The sequence below is a fragment of the Myotis yumanensis genome, unplaced genomic scaffold (assembly GCF_028538775.1).
Source record: "Myotis yumanensis isolate MYYU_CA2020_CCGP unplaced genomic scaffold, mMyoYum1.0.hap1 SCAF_8, whole genome shotgun sequence".
NCBI classification, from domain to species: Eukaryota; Metazoa; Chordata; class Mammalia; order Chiroptera; family Vespertilionidae; genus Myotis; species Myotis yumanensis.
In genome coordinates, this window is record NW_027223759.1 from 53,075,066 (window position 1) to 53,093,856 (window position 18,791).

At 40.6% G+C, this 18,791-nt stretch overlaps 1 protein-coding gene across 1 annotated transcript in view; it reads left to right on the plus strand.

The window, feature by feature from the left end:
* The window catches only part of DPP4 (dipeptidyl peptidase 4), an 87,100-nt gene extending 72,551 nt beyond the window's left edge, over positions 1-14,549 (plus strand). Inside the window, exons 23-26 of the mRNA XM_070422863.1 lie at positions 1,795-1,859; positions 11,424-11,496; positions 11,760-11,833; positions 13,503-14,549. Coding sequence (XP_070278964.1) covers positions 1,795-1,859; positions 11,424-11,496; positions 11,760-11,833; positions 13,503-13,604 — 314 coding nt within the window. The 3' untranslated portion in view covers positions 13,605-14,549. The remainder of the gene's footprint in view (positions 1-1,794; positions 1,860-11,423; positions 11,497-11,759; positions 11,834-13,502) is intronic.
* The last annotated feature ends 4,242 nt before the right edge of the window (positions 14,550-18,791 follow it).

Below are 18,791 nucleotides of genomic sequence, written 5' to 3' on the forward strand. Positions count from 1 at the left end.
GTGAGAGAGATACATCAATTGGTTGCCTTCCGCATGTACCTCCCCTTACCTTCTCCCCCGGGCGGGGGGGGGGGGGGGGGGTGGCAGGGATCAAACCCAGGCACTGCCCTTGACTTGGAATGGAACCCATGACCCTTCAGTGCACGGGAGCACATGCTCTAATCACTGAGCAACACCAGCCAGGGTGCATTATGCATTTTTAAAATTTTATTTCTAAAATGTCACATCTTATACTTGCAAGTTTGATAAGAAAGGGTTATTATGTTCTAGGACAAGAAGAATTGAAGTCTGTGGCTGTTTGAGGAAAAATTTATTTTGCCCTAAAAGGACTTTTTCCCCCTATCAAATTACTATGTTATTCGTATTTAAATATTTTTAAAAGGATATGAGTATTTTATGAAGATCTCATAAAGTATCCTCTAAAATATTATATTTTCTATTTTATTGTCCTCTGGGCATGTAAAAATACATATAGTCTGTATTCATTGTAACCAAAATGACAAAATATTACTCTTACCATGTTTGGAGGAAAATATTTAAGACTTCCATAGAAATGGCATGTCAAAAGAAGACATGCGGAGCAATTAACACTCATTATCAATGTCTTTTTTTTATCTACAATGCCAGTCATACAAAAAGGGTAAGAATGTTGCTTGAGCTTGTGGTTTAGGTGATATATTAATTTAAAGAATTAATGAGATCAGTATTAAAATACCTGTACAATTACAGTGAAATTCAAGCCATACCTATACAGCACAATGGCAATGTATTATTCTTATACTTTTATTTTCTATAATCTGGTCATTTAAGGGAGCATCTTTCAAAACAATTCTTTCAGATTTTTAAAGTTATATTGGAAATAACTCACTAATATTTTAGGACATATACATATGTAATAATGCATATAATGTATATAATATGATATAACTGATATGATATAAAAATCATATATGCAAGATATACACATATCATATATGATAGCTATTATATATGATTAATTTTTTAATAGAGCAAAAATATGTTTAATAACCCAAAATAACCAAACCAATAATGCATACATTTTTTGCCTTATATAGGTAGATTAAAAACTTTATGTCATTTCAGCAGACAGATATTAATGTAATCTGTTTCACAATACCCAACCACTACATCAAAATTGAGGCCTCTGCACAAAATGAAAGAAAACGAATGTTTAACTTGCATTATGATGGAGTAGCTGAGCCAATATGGGGTTATACAGCAAATAAATGATAACTGAATTATTGTATTATAGTGAATTTCAACCTGCCAAAATTACGATTTAACTAAGCAACCAGTAATTGGACACTATTAGAGATTTCCAAAAGGTAATAATAGCATATTATAAATTAGGGCATACACTGTGTCAGGACCAAAACATTCAAGACAACTGAGGCATTAAGTGACTTCCTAATTAAGATTATTTGAGAAGATCAGATGTTAATGTATAGATTCCTGACCTCTTAGCACTTCACCTTTGCTTTCCCTGAAAGTGGGTTATTGATTGGGTTTCTGATCATCTAGTTTGATCTCTCTCTGCACTCACCACGAGGGCTAATTGGGGATAGGCTAGGCAAGAGTGTGGAAAGCAGGAGTCTGAGCAGGTGTCTGGCTGAATTAACAAGCCAAGTAAAAATGATCTGGAGGAGATATTTCTGAGGATAACACTACAGACCTATGCAAAGTTAAGACATACCAAAGCACATAAAGTAACCCAATAAAAGGAAGAAAAGTTTTTGTTGTATGAATTAACTTTTTTTCTTTTCTCCACCATAGACTCAGTGTACACAGAACGTTACATGGGTCTCCCAACTCCAGAAGACAACCTTGACCATTACAAGGTAAGAGATGAGGAACCAGGTCCATTTCATAACTTATTTAGAAGTGGTTTAAGAACATGTTAATTTGTATCTATTTTATAAAATATATATTTTTATTTCCAACAAAATTCTTGTTGAAAGAAATAACACAGGTGGTTTAAAGATACTCCAGTAGCTTCCCCTACTATATTCTGCATAATTACAATCTTTATCGTATGCTATATAGGTCACAATATGCATTCATTTGGAAATACAAAGCAACACCAGATAATTACTTTAATTATAAAAATTTCAGTTTAGAAAACATGTCAAATTCAGCATATTTTTTTACAGCCAGAAGACTCTAAACCTTTAGCTATATATTAAATTTTTTATGGTATTATCATAATTAAGATGTATGAACAAGCCTATAATTTTCTTATTCATAACTAAGCATGTAGTTTTTTTTCACACAAGATTTGACTAACATAGGTGAGGAGTAGTACAGTGAGCCATACCCCGGAAAGCCCTTGAACCCTAATTGCTCAATAGCATCCAACAGGCTGTTGCCTGACAGGCGACCCAGTGGGCAGGTTGCTTTTCTGATGGGCTACAGCACTTGAAGTATGGGGCTGTCGGTGATAGTGGCAGCCCCATGTGCTAGTGTGGATGTTGCCACAAAGCCAGAGCCACACTGAGGTAGATGGAAGTGTTAGTCTAAGGACTGGGGGACCCGTCTAGCACTGTGGTTCATCTAAAATGTTCCTGATTCTGTCATGTTAGTCAAAAACCCTGAAACTCCAGATGACAAGGCAAATCATCTGATATTTACATTCTCCAACGGAAATTCAAAACTCTTCCCAGGACAGTTAATTAAAAAGAAAGAAAGAAGGGGAAAAAAAAAACAAGAATAATTTAAGAGAACAATTTGTGCCACAACTCTCAAGATACGGGTTTCATATTGATACATTTCTCTCAGCATTATTTGCACATTTTAATAAAATGTTTTTACTATGGATTCTAATGCCATTTGATCAAAACACAATAAAACTCAAAATTTCCAGTTTTGCAACACAAGCGTAGATAGTGTCATCCTACCTCTTATTTTCAGCATTATTTAACAAGGCTGGTGGAGGAGAGGTAGGGAGGGGTGTGTGTGCGTGTGTGTGTGTTTCAACCTATAAAGTGAGATGCTCAAATCAGGCTAACTGTCCCACATGATACTTTGGACTCCATTCTTTCCACTCTTTCTCCTCCACGTCCAATAAGCTGCTTCAGACACCCATTCCCTTCTTCATAACCATATCATTGCCATCACATGACTATCTTCCCTTGTAAAACAAAAGGCCAATTGATCTCCCCTTAGCTGTCTTTGTATCTTCTACCCTATACCCCACAAAGCTATGAGATTAACCCCCACCCACAACACTTTAATGGCCCATTTTACCGGACTGGTCACTGTTCTCTGAGGATTTGGGGGCCTTTGTCCTCTTTTCCCTCTGTGTGGAATGTCCTTTCCTCTCCATCTCCATCTACTGGGAGACTCGGACTGCTCTCCCATAGGAGCAGCATCCCCTTTGGATGCCATGACGTCTTCCTCAGATCTCGTTGAGCCCCCACTTCACTGTCTTGGACTCATGGTTGGATTGTACTCTCATTTCCCCTCTGCAGTATTCTTAGCTATTTAAGGCTTTACTCAACCTTGTATTTGTTGGATTACCCAGTATGAAGTATAAACCTTGAAACTTTTCCCTATTTAAAACTCTTTGAAGGGAAACATTGTTATAAAAATCTGTCTGCACCACTTCTCTCATTTTACAGCTGAAATTTTCTTGTCAATGTCCTGACCAGGATGCTTGCATTTGAAAACCACCCCTTCCGTAGTGCACCATATTTGCTGAGTAGCCCAAGGCCCTTCTCAGATTGCCCAATGTACTGAAAATTCCTGAAACATTGAAGGTGTACTGCCCAGGATCCTAACCCTGACTCTAGAAGCTGGTGGATGATGAATCAAACATTCACTTTCAAAATTACATATTGAAAAAAGTATTTGAACCTAGAAGTAAGTACACAGTCAAGTCCAAATCCTGAATCTAAGCAAGTTCATGGCACCCAGCCTACTTCCCCAGATGAACATCTGCCAACAGGGTGTTTCCTCTAACCAGCCCTCCCCTTATTGGATGATTAATCTGCCATTTCGTCTTTTTTAGACCTTCCCATGGGCTCCTCGTTCTCACAATGGTCCCCCTCTGTCTCAGCCTACCCCTCACTGCCATGGCCGCTTTCATCTCTCCCCTTAGGTGTTCAGCTGCATGAGCTAGTCATGTAAACAGAAGTCACTTCCCACTGCCAATGGCAACACACGCACACTGGGTGCACAGAGTCACTCCTTCGATTCACTGCACAGATGGCACCCGAGGACTGTTTAATCCTTCCACCGCCAGGAGTCGGGTTTTCTTGGCACAGAATTCACTGCTGGCAATGGACACATTAAAACTGCCAGTACCAGGGAGCTAAAGGTTCCCAGTGTGTTACTCAGAGGAATTATTTGGGCGGCAGTAGTTAAGGTGGGCCGGAGAAAGTGAGGTGAATGTATTCACAGAATTCTTTCCACCCTGGTTTGTTGCTTCCTCTGAATGTGGAGAACTGAATCTAAAGTGCCTATTTTTGGTGCACAGCAGGCTTTAGAATAAAGCTGCCCTCCTTTGTTTTTTAAATGAGCCTGTGCTTTTGTCTCTGGCAAGAATATATTCAAAGATTCTATTTTCCTCCAAGGCCCCAGCTGCCCCTCTGGACCCCATCTTCTTTTACTTTTCTTTCCCAGGTGGTTTATATTTATTCTCTCTCTCTCTCTCCTCTCTCTCTCTCTCTCCCCATTTATCCTCCCAACCTCTTTAAAAAGACAAAGAAGGTAACTCCTTAGAGGCTTTCACTGCCCTGTTCATTTCCTGGGTCAGAAGGACAGCTTTTGAAAATGATTCCCATTCACTCTGGCAAATAACTCCCTTCAACACATCTAGGATAGAAGGGCCCAAAGTGTCTGTAAGAAGCAAGACCCTGATCTTCGTCCGTGTTTTCAGCTAATAAATCATCAGTGCAGTGGCCAGCACTAGAGCCTTTGGAAGAGAATACAAATTTTAATAAAACTCAAATGGGATTCATTATTAGGTTATTGATGACCCATATTTGGAAGAACTTAGAGAAACCCAGATCACCAAGAGAGACACTTTTGTGAAATAAAGGTTCTATCTACCATTGGGGAAGGGACTTGGGGGAACCACATACAAATTCCAGTGGCACAGCCAGGGATGCCATGAACAATTGTTTAGCTTGCGCACTGGTGAAAGCTAGTCTATGATGCATCCACTAAGGCGAGGACCTCTGAGACCGCATCCTGAGAGAGCATCCTTTCCTCGTCTCACAAAACTGTTGTTGAAATGAGGGGACCCAGGAACTAAGGCTTGAACCCATTGCAGCGACAAAGGCAGGGACTCCTCAGACTCTTGTGGTGCATAAGCACTTTTAAAGGATACCAGGGACTCAAAGAAGAAGGAAAATGTTCATCTCCTTAAAACCCCAATGAGATGGTCCCAGAAGCTCTAAGTCAGCAGCCAAAATGTAGGGGTGACACACACAGCTAATAGGCAGTCTTGACCTGTACACATTTTTTCTGAAGTGAGTTTCAGTCCACAGACAGACTTGAGTACAGGCACCAGATAGCCAATGAGAGAACCCTCACCCCCAACAGCAATAATAAGCAATGAACAACTGTGACCACACTTTGAGGAGTGGGTTCCTGACTCACCTTGCCGAATGGTCTCTTCTATGGTTAATCATAGGTATTTTAGTTAAATCCATAAAAAATACTAACATGTGGTAGACTTTCGTTTACCTACTTAAGGTGGCTGCTGTTTTAACTGTTCAGGTGTCTTGGTGAAACAAAACATGCCCACAAAACTTTGGGGGAGAAATAAAAGAGAGTAGGTAGTGAAGCATGAACTTAAATAAGACAAAGTGCCTCATAGGTATGAAAAAGACTAGTGGTTCCCAAATTGTGACTGTGGCGTCCCAAGAATTCTGTACCTTACAAGGAGGTAGGGAGGGGAAGGGAAGTGGCCAAGAAGTTAGGGTTTCACCTTCCCACCCCTCTTCTCAACCAGGAGGATCCAGTTTCATGTGTATCTTTTTTTATTCATTTATTAAGTGCTTGTGTTTATGATCAAACATTATTCTAAGCTCTTTACATGAACTGTTAGGTTCAATTTTCCTTCGAATTCTCTGAGATAAGTACTCTAAATTTATCTCGATTTTACGGACACAGAAACTGAGGCACAAAATGTTATATAACATACAGATACTGAAGAACAGGGAGAGGGCAGTTATCTGGGGCCAATCTAGGGAGACTGAGGAAGATGGAGAGGAGGAGCATAGGTGTTCTCCCCGGGCCGCACACAGGGACGAGGCAGAGGGGCACAGTAGACACAGGAATAGCAGACAGAGCTGGTGTTCTCGGGGGTTGGGAAGCAGGTCCCATGAACCGAGGAATAACACCAAAGAAGGACTGTGAGAAGAGCAGGCCAAAGGGGGGCCAAGCAGGCAGGACAGAAGACTGGGGAGGGGATGGATTTATGACTACATAAGAGAAGAGTATAAGATCAAGGGCAAGGGAAATGAGACCCAAGTCCTGAGACTGGTTGCCAGGAGAGAGGGCAGCCTGGAACACACAGAAGGGACTGATTTAACTTGTAGAGGAGATTTATTTTGCATTTTGCTCAAAATTTGATAGGCTTTTGGCAAGTGTGTGAAACAGTCATAGATTTGGCAGTCTTCTGCTAGCAGATTTGAAATGTTCAATCCTTAAGAACTGCTGCATCGTTAGGTTATGCAAAACAGGGTGCAATTTTGTAAATATGCCATCTTGTACTGATTTGACATTTGTTCTATTATCCCAGAATATGCCAAAGGGAGAGAGACCTTCAGATTTAAGCCAAACCTTAACTTGTTTGTTGAGTGCTGATAAAATGTTGACTGCTGTGTGATCTTTAAAGGAGCCAGTGTTGCTTGCTGAGGCCTGAGGTAGAGCCCCCTGTCGGGTTGATGGGAGCTCTTTCCTTGGCATCTCGTGGGGACAGTTGTGTGAGAGATGTAAACAAGTAAAACATCTGATATCGTGGGTTGAATTGATTTTTTTCTTAAATATTTTCAGTAGCCTCTGTTTTCTGTGGCATTGATGGTGCTTCCCCAAATAGCACCATTTAATATTATTTTATAAGGCTTTGTTTCAAGGGGGAGAATGCATTAAGAAGTCAGTACACCCAAGCTAGTGTGTCACTGAAGTACTGGGCTGTCCATGAGACCGGTGGCTGTTTACTCTTTCTACAAGGTTCTGGAAAGGGAATAAGTTGTCTGGCTATGATGTGAAGGGAATGGGCTTTGGAATTAGCCCTGTACTCAAAATCTAGTTCTTACTAGCAGGATGAGCTTTGGGAGGCTACATCAGCTCTCTGAAACTCGGCTTCCTCATCTGGATAATGGGGATAATCAGATCCACCCCAGGGCTATTGCAGGGATTCAATGAGATCCCTGCGCCTGTGCCATGAAGTAAGCTTTGTAAACATGGCAACTGCCACCTTTGTCCTCAGGAAGCCAGTCGTCCTTATGGCTCCTGGATGGCACAGGGGGTAGCTTAAAAATTGTGAGACCTTCTGTTTCTCACAGTACTTCCCCACTCTCATCAGTTCTCCTTTTTATTTCAAAAATACAAAGATTTATTTGTTGGAAGGTAACTGAGGAACCAGCATGATCCAAGGAGCAGCTACAGATGGTTCTCCTTGGGGTTTGAAGGAAAAGCTCCTTGCAGAGATGCTGTGGAATCGGCACTGCCACTGGACCAATCCTTCCCACTTTGCTTTGCCAGACTGTTGCTGGCAGCGGGGCTTTCCGGAAGTTTCTAGCCTCAGGAGGTTGCCAACTGCACCACCATTGCATCCTTGCCCATTTATCACTCTTAGCTTCCTTTTTAGTAGTTGGTGATAGACTGTTCGGCTTCTAACTTAGTCATCCATTTCCTTTTTTTTTAAATTTTTTTTATTTCAGTTCCCATCAACAGGCAAACGGGGATTATCCAAATGGGGTGGATTAAAATAGCACAATGCAGTTGTTTCTAATTGCTAATCAGACCTGCAATGAACGCATTTCTTTCCCTGGCTTTGGGTGTTGACGTTCACAGTCAGAGGGCTCTACCGTGAGTCTTTCTTGAGGAGAAACCAGGGTGCGCAGTCTGGTAGGGAGTGAGGCTAGGGGACACGGCTGCATGTTTTTGGGGGAGAAAACATGTTCTCAGCAGCCCGAGAGCCTGGGGTGGGAGTGTGCCGCTGGCGGCCTGTCTCCCTCGCAGGGAGAGGAGGCTTCGCCCCTGCGCAGGGAAGCGTGCTTTGGCAGCGGCACTCTTATCTTGCAGTTGCAGGGGAAGCTTTTGTTTGATTTTTTTCCCTTGCTGCATTAAAGTATTTGTCTTTCTTTCTTTGTAGTGTAATATTGTTAATGTAAAACAATTTGCATCATGACACTTTTATCACAGTTTTCGTCTTTTTCTCAGTATGTTGCATTTCTCACCATGTCTAGTTCATCACAGCTACAGTGTGTACATCACAACATTTATCTTAGGCTCGGGGTTTTACTTGTTTATAAAAATTGTCTTCTTTCAGCCTGTATTCACTCCATTTAAGAAAAAAAAAAGAAAGAAAAAAAGGCAGCCAGAAACTGTTTTGGTCCAAACTCCAGTAGTTATCACATTCCTTGCTAACTGTCCTGCGTATTTATATGTCTCCTAAGCATGACTCTATGTTTCGGTGGCATTTCTCAGTTGTATGGCTCAGGGAGGTTGTAGGAGCAGCTTTTGCTGTTCACGCTGCCAAGCAGGAAAGCACTGTGAGGCTTTGGGAGGTGAGGTGAGCTGACACAGATGCATATTTGGGTCAGATCTAGGTGCTAACGTTGACTGTCTTCTGTGAGCAGGGAGCTAGATTTAACGTGGCAGGAGCAAGGGGAGGACACAGCAGTGCAGTCTGCGCAAGCTGAGGAGCGAGCCAGCAGAAAGGATCGCCCAGAAGGACTCAAAGGGCCTGGGCTCAGGTTATTCATGTTCACTGTCAGGGTTCAGGCCCCAGCCGCTCTGTCTCCAGCTTAGACTCCTACACTGTCCTGTAGGGAGATTGAATTTGACCCTTTTCCTCTGCCGCACAGGCACCCACCCTCAGAAAACGTACCTCACAAATCTCGCAGGGCTTTGCAAACCAAGATCTCTGCCAATTAGTTCAGGCTCAGGAGGCCTGGGGACCCAGGAGCCAAAAGGTCCCGTTGTATCTGTGTGCTAACCTCCAAGACGGCTAATTAACAGCTTATTCCCCGCTGCTCCGTTGCTGGCAGACCAGATCACGAGCATAGGAGGTGGAAAGGGTTTTGCCGCCAGACTTCGTGTCCAGCCCTGTCGCTTCCCACAGATGGAACCAGGTGGAAATTACTCACTTCTGGATCTCGCTGTCTCCACGTGGGAAGCAGGATCTCACGGGAATGAGAGCAGTGCTTGTATAAATCTGTCATGGTGCTTAGCACAGCGACTGACAGAGTGAACACTCAATAAATGTTAGCTACTATTACTAATGGCATGGGGTACGGGTTAAAAGTCGGCAAAACATATCTCAGGATTCCATCTACCCCAGCGGCTCCCACTTGCTTCTGCAAAAGTAGGATCACTTATAGGGAATAGTACAATATAGGTGCTTAAATGTCCCTCAGCTATTCATTTGATTACTACTTAGCACTGTACTAGAAGTTAAGAATATGGTGATGAACAATATAGACAGATCCTTTTTTCTTATGGATCTTATTGTTTAGTGGGATATATCACAAATAAGTATTGATTGATTGGATGAAAAAATGAATGAACAGATGGAAGAATAAATGGGGTAATGTTGGGATCGATTGATTCATATACATGGATAAATTTATCTGGGACATCTCACCAGATAAAACACTTCTTTAAAAATAAAGTAAAATGAAAGTGTGATCTTTAATGAGTCCTAGGTGTTTATTCCTAAAGCTCATGGGAAACCTCTCAACATGGGTCCGAAATGTACTACGGTCAGGACAAGTGGGAACCAGCCTGCACCAGAGTGGGCGGGCATCTGCTCTCGGCCTTTTTGGGCAACATGCCCTTGGGAGCCTCAGTCCACTGAAACACGTTGGTTAACTCTGTCCTGAAAGTTGTGGACAGAATGTCTTCCCTGTGTTACAGCACTCTCACATCAGCATCAGCAATTTAACCTAAAAAAGGGGTGCGGGGTGGAGAAAGCCATGTCTCTAGGTCCCTATTTCTGTAAGAGAGGAAGAGGAGTTGTTCTCATTCCCATTGTATGGAAAACCAGGCTCAGAGCCCAGCCTGTCTCCAGTGCACAGCTCACTGACATTGAACCCGGACTAGACACAAGCGCTCTGACCTTAGCCCCATCCAGCTTCCAGCCAGACAATCAGGGTTCCCATAAAAAAATGTTAGGCTGCTGCTGGTGTTAGCTACAAAGATATCTGTAAAATACAAACCTTGTCCTTTACAAAGTTGAGTTTGATTCACCAGGATGCTGAGGACTAGCTGGCTGGCTTAGACCCTCCCAACCCATAACAAGAAAACAGAAGCAGACGCCTCCAGCTCATCCCCTCCCAAAAGCACTAAAATGTCTACGTGCCATTTTTACCTTCCTCCCAACTTTGTAAACATCCAGGAATTAAGATCAGAACAACCAGTTCCATGCTTTCAAAGGCTTTTTCATCCAAGACTCCACCCTCATTCTGAAAGTCCTACTTGAGGCCATAAACCAGTCTTCAAAAAACTGACCTCCCAATTTTGGGTCCTACTTCCCTGGCTGATTTTGGAACAACTTGATCCAATAGCGGCCTTTTCCCCAATACAGAATGAACCAGACAACAACCTACTGATTCCCTAAGGCCGTTCTTGATCTTTTTCACCCGTTTTTCCCTCCCATATGTTACATCTGCCTAGGTTTTAAACATCTGCTCCAAAAGAGGTATACTTCTCATTCAGAGCCTAGCAATGTGGACCAAAGTTCATGTGACATATTGCAGAGTATGTTTAGTTGCAAATGCTATGTACAGGCTCTTTGAAACGTAGCATGTATGGCACCATGTGACACATGGTTGCCATAGCAATACACTTTTTGGCTGAACTACAGCGTAAGCCCATGGAACATACATTGCTAATATGAGACTCTGCCCTGTGCTAATGCATAGGACACAGCCAATATGGGGTCTGGAGCTCAAGGAGTTTTGCATGCAGCCTGAGTGGCAGGTACCCTCTTCCTACACGGGCAAGGAAGATGTGGCATCTCCCTCTCCAGTCCTGTCTCCCAGGCTCAGGGCATGCTATGCATTCTGCCATGCATGGAGACAGCATTTGCTTGAATATCGGTTTGCTATATTTTGTATCAAAGGGGGCCCCAGCTGAAAACATTTTATTTTGTAAACTGAACTGAAAAATCAGTTTATGGCAGATCTTTTTTTGAATAATGACATTCTTTTTTCCCCCAATTCCAGAATTCAACAGTCATGAGCAGAGCTGAAAATTTTAAACTCGTCGAGTACCTCCTTATTCATGGAACAGCAGATGGTGAGTTTCAGTTAATTAGACTTTTTAGTATCACAGACAGGTTTGCAATTTCACTACTGACAAAACAAAAGCATGAGGGGCAAGACTGTTACATCTACTTCAATAAAACAGTGTTGCTTTCCACAACTCACTTGTCTTGGGCTAAATGGGATGCTAAGTCCTGGAACTTCAAACAGTCCCTTTCTTCTTATGCCTTTCCCACCCTCCCAGATCAGAAAACTGGAGCTGCTGTGAGTGACTCTGTTTCCTTTCTCTGCCCGCAGATAACGTTCATTTTCAGCAGTCAGCTCAGATCACCAGAGCCTTAGTGGATGCTGGCGTGGACTTCCAGGCGATGGTATAGCAAAACTTTGTGCAAGGGGAGGGAGCTTGCTGATGGGGTCTGGTTTCTCCACTTTGGGATTCTGCGCCTCACAGAGGTCTCAGGAGACAGGAACGGAATTAGAAGGGTTGTGGTTCCAATGAGAAGTGGGAGAAGTGATATCCTTGAACCGCAGACAGAGTAATGTTCAATGATATCAGGGAGTTGGGAGTTGAGAAGCACAACATTCCCTGTGCTTGTCAGACACTGCTCTCCTATTGGTGTGATTGTTCAGTCTCTCCCTATTTTGATTCAGAAATAATCACTTACTCAGGAAATGTGTGGCAGAGTAATTCTGAAGTGAAACCAGCATGATAATAGCTCAATTCAAATGGGAAACTCCATCTCTGCCTTGTGTATTACTAGCTTCTCTAACAGTGGAATATTAACAATCCACACACTTCAGGTTTTGCAATTGGCATGCTGTCTTTTGTTGAACAACCACAGGCAATAAACAACTAGGATTGTTTTATAAAGTCAGAAATGGCTAGAGCAGTTGTTGCCTATATAGTAGGAGGTTTCTAGGTATTAAGTGAAATTCATTTTCTGCACCTGACCTTTTCTGATTAAGAAAAAAATCTATAATAATAAAAGCGTAATATGCTAATTAGACCAGACAGCCAAATGACCTTCCAGACGACCTTCCGGACAAAGTTGTGGCTGTGAGGGCTGAGCCCCTTGCACAAATTTCATGCATCGGGCCTCTAGTATCTATGGAAATATACATTCATATGTGTGTTGTCTGTATTAGCTGGAAAAGCCTGCTTTTCCTCACTTTCTTGTAACACACACTCTTTGCTGTATGCTCAGTTCAAATGGTGCCCATTGTATAGGAGTGAGATAGTCATTTATACTCAAAACATGTGGTAAATATCTTTTGGGTCAGATTCTTATAAGAGGTTGGGGTTTATTTTTTCATATTCAAAGAAAAGACATACTTTAATTAAGCAATTTTTAAAAGTTAATTTATGTCTCCATAATATATGTTTGCCTGGCAATGATGTCTCAGTTGCTTAATGCAGCATGAGTTGATAAATTTTTGCTTCAGGTCAACTCATTCTACATAAATGTCAGACATATAGATAAAATCTCTAGTGCAAAATTGAAGTGTTTCCAAATAACACATTTGACTTTTGACTTCACTTATGGAATACCAAAGTAGATTTTTCTAGTTTCTTCCTGACATATATTAGGGAAAATTACCTTTAAAAAAACTCATTTATTTTTAATACAGTTTATCTTACTGCAGTGTAGGAGAAATTTGACACTTGCTAACACTTAATTAAAACTAGTGAGCATAATGGGATAAACATTCCATCCTGTGCTTGATATGGTTCTAAGTGTCCTTTGACTCAAATTAGAAATGGATTCGGGTATTTTTATTAGACTATACACATCCTTAAAGCCCAATTCACAGAGAGTTCTTTCCACACCTTCTGTGGGACAGAACAGTTTGCCCTGGGAAAGCTTGGGGAAGGGGGAAGTGAATTAGGCACCTTCGTGATGACGTTTCAGTTCACACACCGATTTGGGAATTAAAACATCCCGTTTTATTCTGTGTATGCTCATGACAGCTCATTTGAATTGATTGAGGGAGAAAAGACAACTGACTTTCTAATTCTGACCTTTCTCTTTCTCTCTCTAGTGGTATACTGACGAAGACCATGGGATCGCTACCAGCACAGCACACCAACATATTTATACCCACATGACCCACTTCATAAAGCAATGCTTCTCTTTACCTTAGCACCTCAAAACAGCATGCCATTTAAAGCTTATTAAAGCCATTTTGTTTTTATTTTCTTAAAACTGCACTGTCAAGATGATCTTTAAAAAAGATTCTTAAATCAAGAAAATTTAAGGTTAACTTTGTTCCCAAATTTCATAGATAGAACCCTCGGTGGAGACTTATGTCCTTGCAACAGATTATTGCCTTACAGAAATTTGAAATATTCAGTCTGGTTTTGTTTACTATTTAAAATCATTTTCACATCAGTTGCTGAAACAACTATGAATTGCTTTTTATGGGAGCTTTGCATAGGTTTCCTGGGAAGCATTTTATTTTTTTCTAACTGGACTAGTCCAAATCTTGTTCTCTTCTTTAAAGGGACGGCAAGATGTGGGCAGTGATGTCACAGAAACAGGGGGAAGAGAGGACAGGGAGAGAAGCTAGCCCGGCATGGCTGGGAACCCAAGTCCAAGCACCCTGACCCGACCAGGTTACTGTCAGTGCCTCCCAGAGAAGAGCTGTTCACAGGCAGAAGGGCACAGTTTTCTGAGAAAGACTGTTTAAACTGCCTCAGGAAATCATCTATGCAGAGCACTGACTTCTAAGTAAAACCACAGCAGGTGAACAGACTCCAAAGAAATGAGAGGGAAACTGCCAACAATGCAAGGCCCCCAGGTGCCAGTTATGGCTATAGGTGCTACAAAAACACAGCAGGGGTGATGGCAAAGCATTGTAAATGTGCTTTAAAAAATATTGATATTTCCTCCTGAAAGAGGCAGCTTGGAACTGAGATGTGAACACCAGCTTGCCCTATTAAAAGATGAAAATATTTGTATCATAAATCCTAACTTGAAGGAGTCCTTGCACCAATTTTTCTTATTTCTTTGAGCATTTAATTAAAAGAATATTTTTACTTCCTTGGATTTGTTTTTTAAAAATAAACTATAAAATTATGTATTATTATTCCTGTTCTACATACTGTAGAATTTCTCCTGGTCATTTAATAAATGCGTCTTCATTTTTTTTTTTAGAGGTAATGAGTTTTGTGTCTTGAATCAGACATAAATCACTTTGGCATATGGACACATTTATCCAGAAAGCCTCTTGTTTATTTTGCTTCTTATCCCAGACAGCCTTGTAAACATGCGGAGTTCAGTTCTTGTTAAAAAATAGATACATTTGCCTGGCCTGCGTGGCTCAGTGGTTGAGCATCGACCTATGAACCAGGAGGTCATGGTTTAATTTCCAGTAGGAATCATGCAGGAAGCAGCCAATCAATGATTCTCTCTCAACATTGATATTTCTAGCTCTCTCCCTCTCTGAAATCAATAAAAAAATATTTTTAAAAAATTGATACATAGAAATGTTAAATTAGGCAGTTCATAAGATTTTCATGAAATACATATATCAGTTTATATATATAAACAACTGATATATATATACACATATATAACTTTATATATATAGATAGATAGATATAACTTTTGAAAACATCAACTGAAAAATTTTGGTTACTTATGTAATTTATAATTTAATCCCAGGTAACTATGATGAGGCTCATATTATAAGAACAAGTAATATTAATATCATCTTGGTAGCTCTGATGGCTCAGTAGCATAAAAAAGAGCCAAGTTAATCACTTAAGGTTTTGACTGTTTTTGGATCATATAACTACCAGTAAATTAATGAAAGCGTAGATTTCAGATGCTGACTTTAGCCTAGCAAAGTAATGACTAGATAACTAAGGAAACATGACTTTTTGCTCAGTTACTTGCAAAATGGCCTCATTTTTTTAAAATTTGATTTTAGAAACTTAAACTTAGCTTCAGACCATTTGTTGGAAAAAGTTATTTCAGACAGTGAGCTATAGCATAAATATCTTAAAATGGAAGAAATGGAAAAAATCTGTTAATATTAAACTGGTGAGTCATGCATGGGAATGGACAGAGGATTATGAAATTCAGCTTTAACTGTATTTTCAGAGCTTGCCATTGAGTAGCTTCACTTTAAGTCTCAAATCTCACTCAGCCATTGGAATTATAAACTGACATCCAAGCCTGTAGGGTTCTTGTTATAATTTTATTTCTTGATAGAGTTAATCATCGTGAGTAGCTGGACTGATCTTTGCAGAGCTCTATATCCAGAACAGTAGTCATAGAGCATATGTTCACATCCTGGACTGAATTAATAGTCATAAAAGCAAATGAAATGGAAATCCTCCTTTTATCTTAGTTGAAACTATACATGGCACAATATCAGATATTAATAAGACCATTGTACAATAGCAGATGTTGTACAACATCAGATAAATAATAGATATTAAGACCATTGTGTAATATCAGATATTGTACAATGACTGACTTGATATTGTACAAGTATTGTACAATATCAAAACTGTTTCTTCTGGAACCCAGAGGTAATAAACAATCTCAGCATATTTTTTTGCATAATTAAGGTTGCAAATGGCAATAATGTGACTGAAGTTAAAGTCGGATTTCATTTGACGTCTCTCCCCTACCCCCCAAGAGAAGTTTTACTCTCCAATAAGAGTTTTAGCGTTTTGGAAAAGGAAGTTAAAGACATTGACAAATAAGTTAGAGATAAACTTAGTCTGAGGGCAAGTCTGAAACACCCAGGAACTAATGAAACCTTAAGAGATTCAGACTCACCTGCCATTGTCAGCTGCAGCCTCAGCAGGGACGTGGATGCTGAGATTCCTCTCACAAACAACCTGTTAGAGCAATGATGGCGAACCTTTTGAGCTCGGCGTGTCAGCATTTTGAAAAACCCTAACTTAACTCTGGTGCCGGGTCACATATAGAAATTTTTGATATTTGCAACCATAGTAAAACAAAGACTTATATTTTTTGGTATTTATATATTTAAATGCCATTTAACAAAGAAAAATCAACCAAAAAAAAATGAGTTCGCGTGTCACCTCTGACACGCGTGTCATAGGTTCCCCATTACTGTGTTAGAGTCACCAGCACCCAGGAGCACGTACACCAAAGAAAGGGAGAAATCTTCATATCTCTTCCATTTGATACAGAGTTTGTTTTTTAACTTTTGATCAAGGTTTTTAGAAAGTCACTTTAAAAATAACCTTTGAACATTTTTTTTTGTTGGAAACCTTCCTAAAAATGATTACATACCTCCATGCTTTATAAAACAGCAGGCATAAAATATAATTCATAGTCTCCTCAATACTCAAGGTCACCACCATAAAGATCAATTCACATATCAGGCTGTATGTCACTCTAGGTGTTTCCTTTCTTATTCAGAGGTAGTCACTGAGGCTGCCAGTTCCACCACTTGGCCTTGTTGCTTTCGCTATAACTTGATTTGAGAATTTCAATTTTAAAACTACCAAATTTGTACAATATTTGAGATTTAATAAATAAAAGGCTAATAGGCAAATTGTCCCCTCAACCGGGAGTTCGATTGGGAGTTCGACCAGGGGGTGGCTCGCTGGCTGTTGGGCCAGCTGGCCCAGCCCAATTCTCCCAATTGGGGTGGGCCGGCTGGACCCCACCCGTGCACGAATTCATGCACTGGGCCTCTAGTCTAAATGAAAAACATAGCAGAACACAAGAATGCCTCTTTTCAGAGTTTAAAGTAAGAGGAGTTTGATCTGAGAACTTTGTGACAGTTCTTTTAGCAGTGTCTGAGAACCTTTTTACATATATCCTGAATGACCTGGAGTGGCTATTCAGGATTTCTGACAGATACAAAAGGTTGAGAATGAGAGATGAACATGGTAATAAAGCATAAGGTCACTACCAATAAGAAGAGCTCAGAGCATGACATTAGTAAGACCAATGTCATGCTCAGTAGAAATTTATCATCTTTCTGCATGTCATCTTTCTGTGATGATATTGATATCTAAATTTAATAAGAAAGATAATTTTCTTACAGTTAAATTGCGAATGGTATCTTTTCTGGTATTACAGACTTTAAACAAACTCAATTAAAGTTCTTAATCTACATAATCTTTAATCTTTCAACTGAAAAGTCACCACAAATTTGGCTGATATTTAAAATGCATGTACTATATAGGGAGAAGTGTGACCCATCAAACTGCAAAAACCCAAACTATTCCATTAAGTTTTTCCTGTCCAAAGTCATGATATTTGTGACTCGTGAGCATGAAAAAAAAAGTAGTTCACTGAGTAGGTTTGGTTCCCAATGTTAATCACAGAAATATGAGTGACAAAGAAAATATAACTGAAAAGGAACATTACACATCTTAACCTGAGTCTGGTTGCATGAGTTGAGTGAGTGCCCTGTTAAATGAGGAAGGCACCCAAAGCTCACCTTCTGCTGGAGATTCAGGGTACTGCAGCTGAGGTTACATAGACATGGGTTAGAATCTCAGAACCACCTCCCACAGTGAGAAACACATTTTAAAGACCATTGCTTAGCCTCTTTGAACCTCAGTTTCTGAATATGAAAGAAGTGCAAAAATACCTGCTGATTACTTATATATCTGGCATTATATCTATGCCTGGCACCTAGCTTTCCCTTTTTTCTACCTCCTAGTCACAGCTATTTAGCTTCTTCTCCTAGTTTGATGACACCATAGATTGTTCAGATTTTCACTTGAGCCTTGTGCGTCCACAGGTGCTAGATACACTTCAAAAATAAGCATTTCTTTCCGGACAAGCGTGGCTCAGTAGTTGAGTGTCGACCTATGAACCTGGAGGTCACGGGTTCAATTCCCAGTCAGGGCATATGCCCGGGTTGCGGGCTCAATTCCCAGTGTGGGGCGTGCAGGAGGCAGCCTATCAATGATTCTCTCTCATCATTGATGTTTCTATCTCTCTCTCCCTCTCCCTTCCTGTTTGAAATAAATAAACTCAATAAAAATATTTTTTAAAAATAAGCATTTCTTTTTGTTCCAAAATTAGTATGTGAGTGAGAATCTTTTTTGGATCTTTAATCATTCTTAGTAAATTGAGCAATAGCATCTTCTGATACATTTTACTTATAATTCTGTCCACGACCTTTGCTGGATGGATAAAGAGCAGAACACAGAACTAGGCTCTGGAGCAGAGGTCCTCAAACTTTTTAAACAGGGGGCCAGTTCACTGTCCCTCAGACATTCCACACATGCGCACTGCGGGCCCGGGACGAGTCAGCTGCTAAGCAGGACAGGCAGCGGGGGACAAAAACACCCGGCGGGCCGGATAAATGTTTTCGGGGGGG